This window comes from Alosa pseudoharengus, unplaced genomic scaffold, assembly GCF_046254945.1.
Source record: "Alosa pseudoharengus isolate Yale_2024_CS ecotype anadromous, Long Island Sound unplaced genomic scaffold, YU_APseudo_1.1 YU_APseudo_1.1_scf_7, whole genome shotgun sequence".
NCBI lineage: Eukaryota > Metazoa > Chordata > Actinopteri > Clupeiformes > Clupeidae > Alosa > Alosa pseudoharengus.
The window spans coordinates 30,203,111-30,223,933 of NW_027468859.1; the positions used below are offsets into that span (position 1 = coordinate 30,203,111).

General features: G+C 45.6%; 1 protein-coding gene across 2 annotated transcripts; it reads left to right on the forward strand.

Annotated features, from left to right (window-relative positions):
* The first annotated feature begins 7 nt into the window (after positions 1–7).
* On the forward strand, positions 8–11,678 carry LOC143110412 (E3 ubiquitin-protein ligase pellino homolog 2). 2 transcript variants are annotated; one of them, XM_076273302.1, is made up of 6 exons: positions 8–295; positions 4,016–4,214; positions 6,327–6,428; positions 6,761–6,958; positions 7,798–7,983; positions 11,053–11,678. In XM_076273302.1, the coding sequence occupies exons 1-6, from the start codon at positions 222–224 to the stop codon at positions 11,662–11,664; spliced, it is 1,371 nt and encodes a 456-aa protein (XP_076129417.1). In that variant the 5' UTR covers positions 8–221; the 3' UTR covers positions 11,665–11,678. The 2 variants fall into 2 exon arrangements, with proteins under 2 accessions (XP_076129417.1, XP_076129418.1); XM_076273303.1 differs by having other exon boundaries at positions 4,016–4,145.
* The last annotated feature ends 9,145 nt before the right edge of the window (positions 11,679–20,823 follow it).

A 20,823-nucleotide genomic window follows, 5' to 3' on the forward strand; every position in this document is an offset into this window, starting at 1 on the left:
TGCGGGTTTGACTCACTGGCCTTTATCTTTGGGGAGTTTTTTTCTACATCATTTGTAAAGGAAATGCGCCCTCCAAAAATCCACCTAAGTGTCGGAATGAATAATGCACTCGTTACCGACGCATCGTTTTAACCCTTGATAGTAGCCTACCCGCGCTGAAACTTATCGTTTGAAAAAAAAATTGTTCTGGAAAGCGCATAACATCTGCCTTCGCGAGTCTGATGTTGTCACCGAACCAAGACGAACATGCCCACTCTAAAGATCCGGTGAAATACGGAGAATTGGTGATTCTTGGGTAAGTAGGCTCACAGGATATGAATATTAATGTGTAGATATTTTAAGTTAAAATTGTTCGAAATTGCCCGATTCACAAAGAATGTGGAGGCTGGATATCCGGTTCAGCCTACGCTTTGAACAAGTTGACCAACATCCAACCAACGTTATTACAATGTATCATTTTATTGAACTAGATGCAATTTATTTCTTCACACACACGTATAGCTTGTCTTCGGTAAATACATTCATAGAAATGGCAAAAGTAAATCTCAGACGGGCTTAAGCCGAGTAGGCTAGGTTATGCCATTGTAGAGGCTAAGTCACGCCACCACCATCCATCCCTATATTCTGGGAAAGTATAATTAAATGTTCAGAAGTAGACGACATGTTTAAAAATATATAGGCTACAAGCAGCTTATGTTCTGGTATGTGTTGAATGGGGTGTGACCAGACAGTGGTCGATCTAGGCTAAGTAGACTACTTGTATGGAATTGTGTCCTGTGCATTAGTGGAAGCGAGGATGCTGTGTAATCTTTTAAAAGCATCCAGTAGGCCTACACGGGAACCTCTTAATTTATTAGTTACACCCGAGAGACAACCTCACGACGAGTGACCTGCTGTGGTCGCTAGCAGCGCAGAACCCACACTCTCTCCCGAAGTTTACTGCTATTCCTTTCCCACCACCCCCTCCTTTTTTTCCGGCAAAACTGCTTCTCCCCTTCCCAGGATGCATTGCTCAGGATGTTCTGACCAATGATGCATCCTACCTGCGTGCCTTGCTCGCATGCGAATGTCTGGGCAGTGCAGAGAAGGCACAATATGCTGCCTGGCTTGTGAGTGTAGATTTGCTCTGCTGCTCTCAGTCACTGTATGGTATGACTGGTGTGTAAGAGGGATATTTATGGTTTTGACATAGAGATCTTGAGATGTATAGGTACCTGCAGTGTGTGTGTGTGTGTGTGTGTGTGTGTGTGAGGTGCTTGTATGTGTACTTGTGATTGTGAGGGTGTGTGCGCATGCTTGTATGTCTGTTTGTGTGTGCATGCATTTGTGTGTGGGTATGTGTATTTGTCTGTGTGTGTGTGTGTGAGCGAGCGTGCCTTTGTGGCAGCGTGTGCATGAGTGTGTCCCTTTGTAGAAGCACACTTGCTGAAATGGCACATTGACCACTGTGCTCCCCGATGGTCGATGTTTTTCCGTTCGCCTTCCGTGGCTCAGCCAGACTAGACAGCAGCTGGCAGAACTGGTGCAGTGAGTTCAACCAACTGACATGCACGCAGACGCCCCACGCCGACTCTGGCGCACATCTGAACCAGATCCGGGCCGCGTGCACTCCCGAGGCAGCTGCTGTGTGATTGCCTGGCACAGCCGGCCAAGCCAAAACAAAAGGCCTCAGTCCCAGTCCCAGTGTGGTGATTAGCCGAGGAGAGAGGGCAGGGAGGATGTGAGCCGGGCCCTCTGGCCCTGTGAGTTAAGCTCTTTCTTTTCGGAGGCGACGTGCCTCACTGGTGCTCCTCTGTGCACTCACTAGCACATGGCACATCGGCATCATGTGAGGGAGCTGAGCTCAGAGGGCCTGTGTGAGGGCCGGTGACTCGCTTGTGTACTCACTTGTTTTTCCTCTTTCCTCTTCTCTCCAAATTCAGTGTTCCCTTTTTTCCCTCTCTCCTCTCATCTCTTCTAATTTCCTCTCCTCTCTTCCCATCACCAGAGCCAGGGCTCCAAATTCTCTCCAAATGCAGTGTGTTTTGTTTTCCCCCCTCTCTTCTCCTCTCTTCTCCTCTCTTCTCCTCTCCTCTCCTATCCTTTCCTCTCCTCTCCTCTCCTCTCCTCTCCTCCTCTCATGTCCTGATCCAGGACTCAAGTGTCTGCTTGCCTGTGCTGTCTCCTGCAGACTTCATCCATTCAAACATCACCCCACTCACTCAAACATTAAAAACACCTCGGCTGAATTATTCACCAGCTCACCAAACAGGGTCAGCATCTCACTCAGTCTGAATCATCAGCATAGACGGAGGCGCAGGCATCCTCTCGCGGGCTATTTATGTCCGTCTCACCATAGCAGCAGTGTCCGGCGACTCTAGTCAGGACTTGGCCCGGATCCGTGCTGAAACCCACTGGGATTTGCGTTTCCTTTCAGGAAGGGTCAGAATGAGATGCATTTCCTGGACGGAGATGGACAGAGGGCGAGAGAAACCAACACTCGCCAAATGAAACGCCGTTTAGCCCAGCCCACGGGTTCAGGGATAGGACCTGTAGGGCAGTGTGTTCCCAAACTATTTTCTCGGGGCACACTTTTTAAAAATGACAATTCATTGTAACCCAGTTCACAATAGGCATATTGTAAATCCAGACTGAATCTGTGCATAAATGAATGGCACTGATCATTCTTAGTACAGCAGATGGAAGAGGGAAATGACCTGTATGGCATCTGTCATGCTGAGCCATGGAACCAGATAGGCTCTGCTGTTTTGTTTATGGGTTTGTTACATAGTGGGCTAACCGGCGTGTTCAGGGATTATGGTTCGTTCATGCGTAGATATCAGGAACACTGATTGACACCAGTGTAGCGATTGGGGTGGGAAGGGCTGGACTGTTCTCTGTCTGTGGACAGGAAGTCAGTTGAGTTGTGACACTGAGGGCGGCACTTGACATTTCTGCAGACTTTAGCGGAAGAGAAAAATCGCTCTCTTGTGTGTTTGTGTCATGAGTTGCAGTGGAAGGACGGAAAAAGCAAAATGTCATTTTGATGTTGACGGAGTACCACATGCTGCTTAGCAACAGCTATATGAATAAGCAGTTATCATATATAGGAATACAGTCACCATGGAACTGCTCCATAACGTTTATAACTAGTTACTAAGATGCTGATTTTTACATAAAATCAGACACTGTGCTTGAGAATGTCCGGCACTGTGTTTTATTTAGTCCGAGTTACCTAGCTGAACAATAGTATGAATTTGCTGGAATTTGCAGGGCTGTGTAGCCTTGAAAACTACAAGTACCTTTCCAAACTTTTAACATTTCAAAAGTGTTTAGCGTTCCTCCAGCCTTCCTTCTCTTGGCGTCTCCCACACACTGTTGTCGTCTGATGAAGATGAGTCGTGTTCTTCTCTTAAGTTTTATTTTGTTGTTGTTCTCGTGTAAGTCTTAAGTCCTCAATCCTTTCCACAATGTCCCAGCTTTCTTTAATCTGATTTAAAGGTTTAGCATGACCCCTATTTATAACTGAAATATTGAAGACCATTCTTCACACAGTGTGGTTTCTGCCTAGGCTGCTGGTGTCCACTGACCAGGGAATAGATAAGCTCCTGAGTCATCATAGAAGAGTAAGATGTAGCATGGACAGTCCTATTCCCTACACTATATTTAATTCTGCGTTAACCCTTAAAGGTGTGACGGGAATGTTTGGAAAATGAACATTCTAAAGAATATCTGGGTCGATTGAATTCAACATAGAATTTTAGAACCTTCAATTGTTGCAGAACGGAATCTTATGTTAGAATGTTGAAAACCCCACACCTTTAAGGAAAAGACGTCAATTAAATTATGAGGGTGTAAGTGCCGGTTTTGTTTTACGTAATTCATGTTCCAGACCTGTTAAATTGCAGGTTGTATGCTGCTGCCCAATCATAGCTGTCCATTATACACAACTCAAGTTCCTAGCAGTAAGTAATACGTTCAGCAGGTGTTTAATGTGCTATGTGCCTTTTGTGTTGACCTCTGACCTCTGCTGCAGGTATAATGGCTCGCTGCCGGGGGGTGACCGAGGCCGCAAGAAGAGCCGCTTCGCTCTCTACAGACGGGCCAAGGCCAACGGAGTCCGACCCAGCACTGTACACATCCTCACTAACCCACAGGACAGCAAGGTGAGTGAGTGTGTGGGGTCGGTCAAACCCAGCAATGTACACATCTTCACCAGTCCACAGGACAGCAAGGTGAGTGTGTGTGTGTGTGTGTGTGTGCGTGTGTGTGCGCACGGTTGGTCAAACCCAATACTTCCTTACTAACCCACAGGGCAGCAGCAGAATGTGCATTACAGAAGCAAGAATACCCCCCACACTGAACGCATCTGCCGCATTGAATGTTTTTTTTTTTGTAAAAAAAGAAAGTGGCCGAGTGATTTGAATTGATTTCTTCTCTCCATAATGAAACTCTTGAGCAGCTCTCTGCAGTGTTAGTGAAGTGCTCTTGGTCACGGCTGAGTGCTGAGTGTCCCCTTTATTCTGCAGCGAAGGGGGGAGCAAGCCCTCACACTTTACTGTGCACTCTCACACACTCACACACTCTACCCTTCGCAACCTTTTACCAACCATACTCAAAATGTAAATGTAAATCAGGTTTCTTGGCCAAGTATACCTGCGTATACAAAGAATTTGGTCTCTGCATTTATCCCATCCGTAAATTAAAGAACACACAGAGCACACAGTGAACATACAGTGAGGTGAAGCACACACTAACCCGGCGCAGTGAGCTGCCTTTTTACAACGGCGCTCGGGGAGCAGTGAGGGGTTAGGTGCCTTGCTCAAGGGCACTTCAGCCGTTCCCACTGGTCGGGGATCGAACCGCCAACCCTTCGGGGTTGTCCGACCCCGAAGCCCTAACCAGTAGGACACGGCTGCCCCGCACTTAAAGCCCTCACACTTCACTGTACACTTTCATACTCACACTCAACCCTTCACTTCAACTATACTGAACATTTTAACAACCCTTTACCACACACACACACACACACACACACACACACACACACTCACACTCACACTCAGCCCTTTGCCAAACACACAACGCTCCTCTGCAAAGACCTTGAATGGATACATTTTCCAATTCCCCCACAACAGTGATGCCTGACTGTGAGCTATGGCAGGCCTGGCTTATGCAGTAAAGTCTCATATCTCTCTTAGGCAGTAAAATCTCCCTCTCTCAGGAAGTGAATGGCATTTAGAACCTGAAGAATTATTTTAATTTTCTTAATGGAAGAACGCTGAAAGCTTTTCCCCTAGAAGGCTTCTGTCCAGGACCTCTAACTCAAGCCTCAAATAACTTTTTGGGAACAGAGAGTTCATTATGTGGGACAGATAGACACATGAGCTTTTCTCGAGAGTTCATGAACTCGTTTGAGAAGTGTTTCCTAATACTTGGCACAAGAGAGCAAATACTTCAGACAGCTGCTTGTCCAGCCAAAGCTGTTACATAGAATTGGAAATTGCATGGAATCAAAAAGGACCTGTTCTGTGCTCCCTCAGACGCTGAACCGTAACGGCCACTGCAGCATTTCCTGTATACGTTACACTCTGATCTTGACCCAATTCTTTTGACGATTTCTTTTGAAGATTTCTTATTTTGTGTGTGTATGTTTTTTTCTGTCAGGCAATCAACAGCAATGGCCACCACTGTCACATGGCCTCACAACCAGACAGTTATTTGACTTCTATAGTATTCATCAACGTGCAGGAAACCACTGATGTACAGATAACATTTTTTGTCAGTGGAGTAGTCTCTGTTTTGGCTGAGGAAGGAGATTAGATTGGATTATAGATTATTGTCATTGTGCAGAGTACAAGTACAAATGTGTGTGCCCTTGGCTCTTAAAGCAACGCACCTTTATTCCTTGGCATCAATAATTAATGTGCCAGCCAAGTACATCTTTTGGTGACATTTTTTTTTTAACAGGGAGGATTCCAAGAAAATATATCACTGCCCTGCATGTTGAAAAATAATGCTAGAGGTACCCAGTGCCTCAAAAAGTAATGAAAAGGGCCATGTTCCACAGTGCAGTACCCAGAGTTCCACAGGGCAGTACCCTGAGTTCCGCAGTGCAGTACCCAGAATTCCAGTGCAATACCAAGCATATCAAGCATGCAGTAGCTATGACTGAGACCGCATTCTCCCGATTATAAATCAGTGTGCCAACAAAATAGTAATAGAGTAAAAAAAAACTACTAGTGTTTCTTTGAAGTCAAATACTCCAGAAGAGCTGTAGCCTGGGCTGTGTTCCATCTGAACTGGATCTTATTGTGTGTCTGTCTGTTTATTTCTTTCTTCCTCAGGCGGTCAATAGTAAGGGCCACCACAGCATCTCCTTCACACTGTCCCGTAACCAGACGGTGGTGGTGGAGTACTGTCATGACCCCGACACGGACATGTTCCAGGTGAGTCTTGCGCTGAGCTAAAACCCATCTGAACCTGCCCTGACCCATTTGAACACATACGCACACACACACACACACACACACACACACACACACACACACACACATATGCACACACACACACACACACATCCAAAACTCTCAAAACAATTCTACTTCGGATGCTGGAGTATTTTATTCTTCAGTATTCTTGAGCATTTGTACCACCATGGGAGATCCTAATGATCCGTCTCTCTTTCTCTCTCCCGCTGTCTATCTGTCTGTTTATATGTGACTGCAACACACACACACACACACACACACACACACACACACACTCATCTCTCCCCCAGATTGGCCGCTCCACCGAGAGCCCCATTGACTTCGTGGTGACGGACACCACGGGGGGCTCCAAGGAGACGGAGGACTCGTCCGTGTCCCCGAGCACCATTTCCCGCTTCGCCTGCCGCGTGGTGTGCCAGCGCCACCCGCCCTACACCGCCCGCATCTACGCCGCCGGCTTCGACTCCTCCAAAAACATCTTCCTCGGGGTACTGCCTCCATCTGACTCATTTATATCCTCAGCAGCACGCGAGGTGGTTTGGGTGGGAAATGTTAATAGAGTGTGTCACAAGAACTGAGGTGTGTGTGTGCGTGTGTGCGTGTGTGTGTGTGTGTGTGTGTGTGTGTGTGTGTGTGTGTGTGTGTGTGTGTGTGTGTGCGCGCGTGTGCGTGTGTGTGCGTGTGTTTGCGTTTGCGTACATCTTATAAGGAGATATGTGTGTCACACAGTAGTGAGTGTAACAGTTTTCTGATCTTATCAGTTGTAAACGTGACTAAGTCACCATATCCACTTTCAACCATTGCAGATCTTGCACTAAATAGATCATTTCATGCTTATCATCATTTACTTATCGTTAGCAAATTCCAGTAACTAACCTGAATTATCAGGTTCACCTGTGCTGGTGTGCGTTGTTGTCTGTAGAGCCGTTGGCATTTAACTCAAACACCTCTATATAATACCTTGTCTTGTTTGTGTAATATTTTGTATGTACTGTGTATGTACTGTGTATGTATGTATGTATATGTGTGTGTGTGTGTGTGTGTGTGTGTGTGTATGTATGTATATATGTATGTATGTATCACACACACAGACAGAGTGTCTATATATTGTCTATTCTAGAGGGACCCTAACAGCCAGAAGCAAATTCCAATTCTGAACATACTGGGCCATTAAGCCTGGTTCTGATTCTGGTTCTGATGACTGCCTGATGTACTTCATGTCTTCTTTCTCCTCGTGGGCCATTAAACCTGGTTCTGATTCTGATTCTGGTTCTGATGACTGCCTGACGTACTTTATGTCTTCTTTCTCCTCGTGGGCCTGCCGCAGGAGAAGGCCACTAAGTGGAAGAACCCTGACGGCCACATGGACGGGCTGACCACCAATGGCGTGCTGGTGATGCACCCCGAGGGTTTCCCTGACGACTCCAAGCAGGGGGCCTGGCGGGAGATCTCGGTGTGCGGGGACGTGTACACGCTGCGGGAGACTCGCTCGGGACCTGTACGGGGACAGCTGGTACGCGCTCACACTCACAGCTTAAGAGTACGGTCACAAATATGTGATTAGAATGTTCACGAACCGAGAGTTCCACATTATGATATCACAATTACCCTCAGAGATTTTCCCCATAGACTGTATAAAGAACACTGAAACTATAGATTGTTTGCGTAGAATTCTAGAAGGAACCAGGAAAATAATTCACTCCTCAACAGGTTAATGCTCTTAAAGCAACAGTTAGGAAGAGAAAATAATTGTATCCTCTCTGTGTGATAATACTTCAAAATGCCACTGGAGCATAATGCCACTGATGTTGCACTTAAGTATTGATACTGCATTTACTATTTTATGATGTAGAGATGTGTATTGTTGTTGTGTGGGGTTATGGGAGGGTTTAGTGGTCCTGTTGTTTATAATGTAGAGATACTTGGTATTGTGTATTGTTTTTGTGTGGGGGTATGGGAGGGTTTAATGGTCCTGGTTGTTGTATGTTGTCTGTCTATCTGACGAGCTGTATGGTGCAAGACAAATTTCCGAAAGGATCAATAAATATCTATCTAAATAACGCCTTTTAGTGCTACAACGGTACCCAGTTAGTCAAAAACCGACTAAAAGGGGCATAATCCTAGCCGATCAACAACGTTACATAGTGTAATATCAAGCATTTCAAGCGCACATTGTCAATGTCAGAGACTTCATTCTCCATATAATAAGTCGATTGAAGCCATTATTTGAAGATAAAAGAACTGCATTGTGTTGCTTTAATGGTTCGTTCTGTGTGATATCGCTCACACCCATTGACTGTAAAAATCATCAGAGAGTCAAAAGCGAAGCCGCTGGTAGGGGGTCCAAATTGGCAGATCAAACCATGTATGGTCAGCTCAGCTGTTGGCGGACCTAGCCAGTATTCTGTTGTACTACGTGTGCTCAGGCTCTACAGAGCCCTTGCTGCAGTGCAGACTCTGGACTCCTCTAATATGGCTGACCAATTCTGACTTCCTTCCTTCAGAATGTAAGTGTGTGATGATGCCATGCTGTCCATTATTCTGTTGGTCACATCAGGGCTGGGGATGGATCCGTCTCGGAGTCTCACTCTGTAAGATGTCCACACAGCCTCTCTTCACTAGCATCACACTTTGTAACACCGTGCCCTACCTGCATGCAATGTGAGTGAGTGAGAGAGCGATAAAATCAGTTCAATAACTTTTTTACGTTTTCCATTGGAATGTTCTGGCTGGATGCAATGCGACACCGTGCTGTGCAGAGAGATGTGGTGCGACGTTTTGAGCAGAACTTTTGTCGGTTTCTATTTCCTTTCTGTCGCTCACGTTGAACTGTGCTATTTTGAACGAGAAATATGACGCAACAGGCCGACGCATTTAACGGAATCAGTGTGGACAGAGACATTCAAGGCTGGGGACGCTCGTATGCTGATAGGACAAGCTGTAACTCATCTGGCCTTGACCTGACCTCTTGTCCAGATTCATTGTCCGTCATCATTATAGATTGTTGTTGTTATTGTTTTTATCACGGCCGATATTTAGGTACAGTACGGTATTCTATGATCTCTGAATTGCTCTAAGTGTGTGTGTGATACCTTGTCAAAGCCTTCATGAGTATTTCTGTGCCATTAAAAATAAGTATTGTTTTTAACAAATGAATTTTCCTTAGTCGTGGTTTGGATATCATGGTTATTGCCATATGACTTCACTATTTACTGTTATTTTATGTTAATATAATGTTAATTGATGTCATTGTTAGTCGCTTCGGACAGAAGTATCTGCTAAGAACCATAAACGTAAACATCGGTATGTATAGGTGGCACTGTACTGTGAAGATAAAAGATTTAAAAGCCCCTTCTGTGGAACATTTGTTATGAAACTCATTGCAGCTGGAAGTTTAAAACACAACACACTGACTGAGACGGTAGCATCACCTTTCCACCAGTGTGCCTGTGTTTGGCCGGGCTCCCTGCTTCTAATGACTTGAGCTGACTCTGCGTGTCTGCCCGAGTGTTAAATTGTGCTGATGCTGGAGATCGGTGAAAAGACTCGGCGGTTAAGTTCATATAATGAAGGGGGATGCTTGTGGTAGTTCTCACCTTTCTAACACACACACACACACACACACACACACACACACACACACACACACACACACACACACAGATTGTGCTCTTACACGGTTGGAATTTTATTGAGACAGGGAATGGATTCAGAGTGAAATTAGGAGTTTTCAAATATGACAGGTTTTATTTAAGATTTACTTGTGTGTTGGTATGCTTGCTATTTGGTATGCTTGCTAATGATGAACGTGTTACTGCAGTGTTACCAGTTTCAGTAATTTACAATAGTACAGGGACAAAAGAAAATGGAAATGCAATCGTCCAGAATCATCCTTTGCACCATGTACTGGTACTGTGGTGAAATGGTAGCCTGGAGGACCAGACCCAATATGAAAGATTAAGGGTCTGGTCATGAATAACGTCATGGCCCAACTCGAGGGGTGGCACCAAGAACGCATTTGAAAATCTCACTGCACGCAATTGGATAACATTATATGATCGATGTTAACTAACTGATTCCGGACTTCGACACAATTGGACAACACTACGTCCGTCATCTGTTTAGCTTGCCTCTGGCCCGCCTATATCAGATACACAGATATGATTGGTCCCCCGCGATGCAAGGGGCAAAAGTTACTGTGCATCATTACTCGTTGCCAGAGTCTCTCGCTGAGCAAATGCGTCCACGAGAACTCTGGATTCCCAGGGTAGGGAAATGGTGTTGCAGTGCAGAAAGACAGGCTGTCTTTAAAATGAGTTCCAGCTTTTGCTGGTGTGGCCCACACAGCTACAGAGCGAAAAGAATCCGCATGGGGTGAAGTCTGTTGGGAGTTTAGGCCGTAGGGAGAGCAGGCTACAGTGTTTGTGGTGTAGATATGCATGAGCCCCTGAAATATCTGTGATGGCCGTCCCTTCTAGCCCGCGGAGCACAACTCTGCCAACTTGTTTCAGGTGAAATGTCCCCGTGTTTCCGCTGTTCTCTGAACTCTTGTTTGTTTGTTTGTTTGTGTTCCCGTGGGCAGGCTCAGGGGGAGAGCAGTGCGCTGCAGGACGGCTCCCTGGTGGACCTGTGCGGCGCCACCCTGCTGTGGCGCACGGCCGAGGGCCTGCTGCGGGCGCCCACCCTGCGCCACCTGGACGCGCTGCGCCTGGAGCTGAACGCCGGCCGCCCGCAGTGCCCCGTGGGCCTCAACACGCTGGCCTTCCCCAGCCTCCCGCGCAGCCACAGCCTGGAGGAGCGCCAGCCCTGGGTCTACCTCACCTGCGGCCACGTGCACGGCCGCCACGACTGGGGCCAGCGGCCGGAGCGGCACCGCGAGGAGGGTGGTGGGGGGGAGGACGGCGGCGGCGCCGGCGTCGGGGGGAACCGCGAGTGCCCGCTGTGCCGCTCCGTGGGGCCCTACGTGCCGCTGTGGCTGGGCAGCGAGCCGGCGCTGTACGTGGACGCGGGCGCCCCCACGCACACCTTCACGCCCTGCGGCCACGTCTGCTCCGAGCGCACCGCGCGCTACTGGGCCGAGACGCCGCTGCCGCATGGCACACACGCCTTCCGCCCCACATGCCCCTTCTGCTCCACGCCGCTGGCGCCTGCCCCTGGGTTCTCCCGCCTCATCTTCCAGGGCCCAGTGGACTGACCCAACACCCCCCCACCCCCCCACCCCCCAACCCCAGGACCCCACTCCACCTCGACCCCACCCCCACCCCCCACTTCGACCTGACGGCAGCCGCCAGCAGAGAGGATCTGGCTTAGCTGCTGCCTCCCCTCTCCAACTCCCCTAGTGATGTCCCTGAGGCAACCAGAGGTGTACACACACACACACACACACAAACACACACAAACTCACACACACACACACACACACACACACACACACACACTCACTATCAGGCTCTTTCTGTGTGTTAACAGACACACATACTTTAGCATTACCTCCTGATTGAGTAACTGGGCTTAGACTCCTGGTGGAATGGATGCAGTTTAACTTCCTAAAAGCTTGGTTGGGTTACCACCACGTTTAATGAGGGGGGTGTGTAGGATTTTCAGTCTAAAACATTCATAGCAATAGAATGCTAAGAAATAAACATTTTGATGTAATGTCAAAAACACCTGTTCTAGCCAGATATCCACTAAATTTAGCATGCTAACCGGCAAGTTCCAGGCCATACTCTCATAACCTTGGTACCTCAAGAGATGCTGTGTCGAATACATGCAAGTCAATGAAATAGCGCTGTTATGGTGCGTTTAATACAACTGGAATCCTACTAGCTCCTTTTAAACGATGGCCTATTTACTCTACTGTAAATAACTGATACGACAACCAGGCTTTACGGTAACAGTTAACTGCTCATGTCTACTCTTTCAAAACAACTATTCCTCTCTGAGTCTGAAGGATGTGTATGTGTGTATACCTCTGCAATCCGGTTGCCCCAACAACTTCTGATGCTGGAGGTTTCACTGGCGAGCCGAGGCCGATTTGGTTTTACGCAGGGCTGTTTGGGCCTGTACCCCACTGACTCTACGGCCAGACAGTGACTACCGGACTGGAACTCACTCGCACTCCCAAACAGCACTCTACTCTACTCTACTCTACTCTACTCTACTCTACTCTACTCTAAGCAATACACAGTCCATCTAAGCTACGTTTAACTTCTACCAAGAGATGCAACAACGCTGCAGTCCACTTTACTGTAAAACGCCACAATATTGCCTCCGCCACTGGGAGCTCCAGTCTCGGGTCAGCCCCAGGGTCAACCCCAGGGTCAGGGCATCCATGTAGCCCTTGCCAAATGGTAGCTGCCCCCACACCCCCGGGCCGCCTCCGCGCCAGCGCAGGGCCAGACCCCCACATGGCTCAGCAGGTCCGGCTCCGTTCCGACCTGGCTCCCTACTTAGAGGTCTTGATCTTTTATTTTTTACTTGTTTGTGTTAGCATTTAAATGGAATGTGTGGTCGTAGCAGAGGCAGTGTGTAGAACCGTATGGAGATGCTCATATTTTTCTATATGGAGGCTGTCGGTCTCGTCCTAGCTGACCTCTCCGGTTAGCTCTTTTTTATATTCCAGTGTTTGACATATAGCAGTATATGAATATATATTGTACGTATGTGTGGATATATGACTATATGATATGAAATGATGTGACTACTGAAGATCTCTCAGCTCAAACAGATCGAATGCCACACTGTGTTCCATCCCATCATGGCGGCTCGGCTTGTCTTGGATCAGACCCAGTCCGCTCCTGGTTTGACCTCAATGCTGACCAGATCAGGATCACGGCCTGCCTTGAGTCAGACGCCATCTGGGACGTGAGGAAAAACAAACAAACAAACAAACAACATTACCTGACTAAACACGATAACACTCACTCTCCAATCTCATCACAATGAATGTACTATTCAAAACTTCCTGGCAATATGTTTCTTCCCCCTGGTGCTAGATATGATCTCGCTTCTCTATATTTCTATCAGCGCGCCACAACACTCGGAACCTCAAGTGTGTGAGAAACCTCACGTGACATTTGCCTGCTCTAAACACTCCCCCTATATATATATATATATATATACACACAAACACAGACTGTGCACTTCTGGACACACAAGATTGGTTTAAGGGGTCTCAATCCATCTGGTATTAAGAGGATTTGGGCTGACATCAGCTGGTATTTCCAAATGCTCCGTCGAGACAGTTTAAACTGGAATCAACCTCTCGATGTCATTCTCTGATTAAACACAAGCACTCTACTGCCAAAGCTGGCTGGCTTACTACACAGTAACAACAGACATAGAGGAGGGGTATTACGTCTAGGTTTGCCTTGATTTTAATACTTACCTTGATGTTTACATTTACCAGATGCTGCCAAAAAACAAACCGAAAAGAGATAAAAAAAGATGTGTTGGTCTATTGCTAGAGGTTGTAGTGCATTTGTTTCCTTTGATGTATGCTGGGAACAGTGCCAGGAGACCAACTCACTTGTGTGAACTCTCTGGCATTTGATCGTGGTCATGTGTGGATGAAGATGATGATAATGATGGTGATGATTATTATAAGAACAGGCCCTTAGGATGTTAAGCCAAGCTCTACAGATCCCTCAACAAATTCCCTTGCTTCCTCAAGAGGGTGTGCCCAAATTAGGGTCAGTCCAGTCCCTGTCGACTGGACACTGAGACTGATCGACTCAGGGAGCATGTGCAGTTAGCGGTCACTGGAACAGGACACAGAGCTCGGATCAGAGTTGGAGTTGACTGGAGAAGATTCAGCGAAAGGGAGGGGTCTCTGTAGTGTTCACTCAAACTTAAGTGTCCTTCCTAGATAACAGGTTCACTGTTGGCTGTTGTTTTGGATGTTGAGGGGGGAGTGTTTGCCGTGTTTTACTGCTCAAGCTCAAAAGCCCATGATGTTGGCTGAGACTGACTCCAGAGTGGTTCACAGCTGTAATAAGCATCATGTTCAGCAGTTGCCCCTGGCTTTTGTCCTGAACAGATCCTATGACCGCAGTTGCCCCTGGCTTTTGTCCTGCACAGATCCTATGACCGCAGTTGCCCCTAGCTTTTGTCCTGAACAAATCCTATGACCGCAGTTGCCCCTGGCTTTTGTCCTGCACAGATCCTATGCAGTTCAGGTGGACCTGCTGCAGTTTGGTGCTCGACACATGCCAGAGGTGGTTAGGAATCAGACCCAAACTCACTCGGCAGCAGCTGTGACCATTGTACCACCACACCCATGTACGGTGTATCAGAAATATATAGGCTTAGCTGGGAACTGCTGAGCTTCTGTCCTATACTCTGACATCCACACGGTTTCTCTCCAACTCAATCTTGTGTCATGCTGTGTAATGTGAAACAGACTTGGTAGTTGATCGCCCATTGTGGGACTTCCCCTACCTGTAGCACAAGGAATTTAACACCTCTCCTGTGTATGGCTGAAATGGGAAGGATTGAGACTGCTGGTGTCTGAGTCCAAATGGTTTTCTTCTTGTTAGATATAGCCTTGGTAGTTAAACAGTCTTCCAGGCAAACACCTGACATATGGTGCTCCCCACTCCATCCAAGGGCTTCATCTTTCAACCCTACCGCCATCTTTTCTCTCTGACGTTGGGTGGCCTCAGGTGCACAGCTGGTCAACATTTACCATCTCGCCAGGGTCATTTCTGTGTGTGTGTGTGTGTGTGTGTGTGTGTGTGTGTGTGGATTCAGCTGACTTTTAACATTGTAAGATGGGCTAGTGATGCGTGATGTGAATAATGTGTATGTGTGTGTTTGTGTGTGTGCCAGTCTTGCCTAGCGACTGTGGCTCTGATTACAGGGTAAATTTTACTTGCGGTCTAACACAGGTCTGTGCTCTAAAGCTGCGTAGAGTTTAGGATGTTTACGGGTTGTTGCTGTTGTTCTTGTGGAGGTCTGTGCCCTTGGGAAATAGACCAAATGTTGGAAACTGGGGATTCACTCTGCACCTGCTTCACCATAACAATGCCAGCTCCAAAACATTCATAAGCAAATCACTACACCAGTTCAGAGTTGTGGTGTCTTTTTGGTTAGACACAACATTTTTTGACATGCCTGGGATTCTAAGTGTCAAGTCACATGCACTTCTAGTATAATGCACAAGGGGGAGCTCTAATATTTCATAAGCAGTGCAAGATCTCCATGGTAGCAAAAAACATTTACCCAATGTAGCCACAGTGGCTGCTCATTAGAGTTTTTTGATCACAGGGGTGTGTAGCTCTAATATTTCTTGTAGAAATTGAATGCTACATCTTATCATAGCACTTATGTAGTTTAAAAAACCTATGCATTTGAGAGTGCCAAACAACTGCGCGAACATGTTTGCCATTTTGTCATTGAGTTGCAGTTCTGTCATCAAACGGAAGACGACTCAAGAGCGCCCTCCAGTGCAGTTACCGGCGTGCATTTTCTAAAGACCTCTGACACAGAATCCTGCCCTCTATCACCCGGAGAAATCAGAGTAAAAAACATGGTTTTCACTCTTTTCAAACATTTACAAAAGTGTTTTTTCTTTTTTATTAATTATACCAACCTTTGTACATTTTTTGACACCTCCTCTCACTTTGTGAATCCTGTACCTCAACCCATCTACATTCCACTGTCTGAGCGCATGGCATAGGCTACACCATAGATTCACAATGACCGGTGATGATGTGAACTCCAGGGTGCACAGACAATCACATAACCACACATCAATAAAGTCAACGTTCCAAAAACCAAACCTGTCTGTTTTGCTTCTGTCTGTGGGGTGCGGTGTGAATAGTTTAGCAAGTTTAGCAAAACAATAGATTGTCCAGTGGCGTCATTTGGCACTGAATGAAAAGGAACGTCATGGGCATCATGCAAATCAAATCACACTGTTTTTGACACTTATTTTGTCCAACAAGTTTTACATTCTTTAAATAGCAGTAGGTTGTTTGTCACCAGACATACATTATTATGTATTTATTATACATTATTATTTTTAATAAGACATTTATCTTACCGAAAGAGGGCACTGTTCACCCTTTAATCGCACTGCCTCACGCTGTCACCGCGCCGCGGGCGCTTCACTCAGGGGCTTTCATGGTTGTTTCCATTCCAAACATGGCAGTGACTCCAGAAAACGGTGGAAAAAAATCACAGATGATGGTCAACTGGGCCGTAACGTTTGCGATTTTCTTTTCAACCTTTTATTTCATGTTTCCTCTCCTCACTTGGAGCCCTTTAGTGTACTGTTGCAGTATCAATCAGGGTCCATTAAGGAAGACGCCTTGTGAAATATCAGCCTCACGGTGTTTTCTTTTTTTAATCTACATAATGGTGTCTAAATCGTCATTTTGAGACTATTAAAACCCACAATGAAATGCTGACGTAAACAGAGGCGCTTCATCAAAAATGTGGATAGTCAACCATCCATTAGAGATGTAGGCTATTAAAAAGAAAATCACTCGGCAATCATAATTATTATTATTAATAATAAAAATAATAATAATAATAATAATCATCATCATATAACCTTATAATAATAATGTTTAGGCTACTAATCATTTTATGTAGGCCTACTCTTGTCACCTGTGGGCCTAGATTCAGATAAACCTATACGGATTCTCATGTTGAGGGGGTTATGCCGCGTCTTTGATGAAGACTCGTAGGCTGTTTCCTGTGGGTGCCTACCTGGGGGCAGTGTTGGGTGGAGGAGGGGTAGGCTACAAGTCCCTGCGGTAATAATCACTCGGTTCATGATCAGCCTCCGCTCCACACGGCTCATTAGGGGGGGGGGGGGGAGAACATCCGTTTACAGTAGGCAGTGGTCTCATTGTTTAATCCATTCACAAGTGGGCATTAAGTTAAAATGAGTGTGGGACAAAAAGGAGATTAATGAAGTTTCCTTCCCGTACTTTCTGCTGCCTCCGCTCTTCTCGCACTCACAGCACACACACGGCAGCGGCAAAGCCGCATCCTGCAGGAATTTGGCCACCCTGTTTATAAATCTCATTAGCTTCGATGCTAAAGCTATTTTTACCAGCCTTTTGTGTCACTGCTGGGTCAGTAGTCTTGGGTGGTAATTACTGCATCACGTTCTAGCAATTCAGAGATGCAAAATAAGCCACATCATTTTTTATTATGTCGTTAGTTTGAAGTGTTATCAAGAAGGCTACTATTTTTGACTGATTATCTAAGTCGATAGGCCTAAACTTCAGCTGCTATGGTGGCCCAATAACGCAGGAGACCCCCCCACCTTTACATGACTGTATTTAACTTAATTGAATCCTTGGAACATTGAAATGTATTGGCATAGCCTGCTCATTGATTTAATTGTTAAATGGCATGGCGGTTACAATGTTCATGTAGCCTATAGCTATTGATTTGCGGTAGCCAAACAGTGCGCATTGTCTCGTGCGTGTTTGTCTCATAAGCTGTAGTTATCGATTGATTGATACACTGACTTAGCCTACTTACTATTGAACTATTTAACACTATTTAACTTACTATTTACTACAGTTTATTTATTTAAATAGGCCATTTTATATTGGTTAGTTTTGGCAGTGGCATGGGAAACACAGGCTTATTAGCCCAATAAACATATGAATTCATGGCAGAAGACAATGTTTTATTTTCTTAATAGCCTTCGAATGCAAATATTACACCGGGAATAGCCTATTAAATTAGTTTAACCAGAGCAAAAGTAGGCCTACACGTTAGTTACCTAAACACTCACTGAGCAGCTTACCCCATCAATGGTTTGTGAGGTTTATAAACTGTTTTATACTAAATACAAATCTGTGGTAGCCTACTGTGATTTGTGAATACGAGCCTAGCCTATCTAGGCATGTATGTGCAAAGAATGGCAGAATTACAGTAAATAATCTCTTAATGAGGCCACGAAGGAAGACTCCTCTTGTTTTAAACAGTTCCTTAAAATAACACCCGCGTTTATAACTGCTAATTCACTGGTGTGATTTGGACTTACGATCTAACAATTAGGCTATTTAAAAATCATGTATAGGCTATATTATTTATTATAGAATAGAGGCTGTGGTCATTGGTGATTATTAAACTACATCACTAAAATAATTTCATAAAAATCCCCCCATTCGAGTGACTCACACATTTTACGAATCCATGTTCTGTAGGTTACCAAACAACACAAGTATAACCTAATTAGAACATAAAGTTAAATTCACTATGCAAAATAATGATAATATACTCAGCTGAGTCGCCAAATTCTGCGAAACATTGTGGATCATGTCCAAGTGGCACGAGGACTCACCTAGCCCTGTTTCAGGACCATGAACAGCTCCTCGCGCAGTGACGCATGCCAATCAGCCTATGGGCTTCCGTGCTGGCAGACCAGGTATTCTAGTGTTCAGAGGTCCCTCTCTCTGAACCTTGAAAATAAATCGTATTACTCATCTGTGCCTTTCATCGCTAGTTTACCCGTGCTTTACCCTCAGATTTCGTTTCGTCAAAACCTAAAGCGATCGAATGAGAGCTAGTCTACCTTGCTTATTTCTGCTGAAGATGTTTGTTTTTGTTGTCCGCGCTGTCCTTTGTTCTGCTCGTGACTATTTTTGTATTAAAGCAACTGTGATAGTTAACTTCATACGTTCCCAAATTAACCTCGGCAATAACAAACCCTCGAGTCTTTTTCCCCTTATTGGCCTGTTTTAAATTTGAACGTAATCCTCTACCCAGACGTTTAATCAAGACAGGAATTTGTTTAGAGCAGGTTGGGTGGAACATTTCCATATTATTTTCAGTCTTTAAAATAAACAGACGTCTATTATTAGTAACATATAACTTGAATGGATATGCAGGCAATAGCCGGTTTTCCCTGTCTCTGTGTGGGTACGCGCGCGTGGGTGTGTATGTGTGTGTGTGTGTGTGTGTGTGTTTGTGTTTGTTTGTTTGCGCGCGTATTTGTGTTGGTGCGTGTGTGTGTGTGTGTGTGTATGTGTGTGTGTGGATTGGTTGGTGGAGAGAGTGCCGAGGGAGCGGGTCGCACACACGACTCTGTGGATCGCTCAGTATGCTCGCCTGCGGTCCCGGCATTCCATTGACTCTCCCCCTGATTATTACATTAGAATAAAGGGATTGGAGGGCATGGTTTGGTTTCTCTGGGTTGAGGGCAGTTTGCCGCTGCGAATGACTGATGGCTCAATACAACTAGAGAGAGTGGGAAGACTGGGAATTGATTAAACCTTGAATTTAAAGCGGCCTCGGGCAACGTTTTTCCACATTAGAGCGGCACTAAACGTCTGAAATGAATCTGTGGGGTGATCACAGTATGAAAGCCGTGGGATGGCAGCCTAGAAGCGACTGCCCCCTAATCAAGCCTCAATTAACAGCTACTAATGATCTGTCATCTTTGATATACTCCATATAAAAGGTGTTTAACCGGGGAAAGTGGCAGGGTGAGAGGTTATCAGTGCCATTAGTCTCTCCACGTAGGCCCTGCATCCAACGAGCACCTGACCTCATTCCTCAACGCCACACGGAACAGGGCTTTGGTAATTTTCCCCAGGATTCGTTTCAATATTCAGGGCAGTTATTTTGTCCTTTTTAAAAAATATATATGGCCTATATATTTTGCTTTTTTGATCTGTTAAAAAATATTTATATTTCTTAAAGGAGCGATTTGTAGGATTGTTACCGAACGTTCTGTAGGCCAAAATCAAAACACTGGTGAACGTTCTCAAGACTACCAGACGCGAGCCTCTTCTGGGTTGCCAGCATTTTTTATAAAAATCTATACCTGGACATTACTATGTAGGCTAGTTGCATTTCATTCAGTAGCCTACAGTGGGCTACAAGTGGAGAGGAAAAAACAGAATTAATGAAAAAAATAAGTAAATATTAGATTTAAATAAATTAGCTTAGTGTGTCAGAATTGTTCTGGACAGGCAGCAAACTGGCAGAAATGTTTTTGAGTTTTCACGCGGAGTCGAGCAATAGGTGGTTTGCTTCCTGGTGATGTACCGGACAAAATATTTCCATTATAGGCTACACATATGAAATATATGGGGTAGTCCACAACCTCCAACGTAACAGCTAATCTCAAACCATTTCGAAAAACCCTCAAACCCGTCTGCTCCAGTAGGTTAATCCTTTCCATAGCTACTGAGAAATGGCACTATCCACTTTACTGTTTACCCCCTTTAAACTTAGACGTCTATCATGACCATACTGGTTTTACTCACGAGTTGTATCTTTACAGACGAACACTTTTGACATATGGATTAAAAATGGGGTGTGCTGGGGACAGAAGATTGAAGTAGAAGCAGAAGAGTTTGGATATAATGAAGTGAGT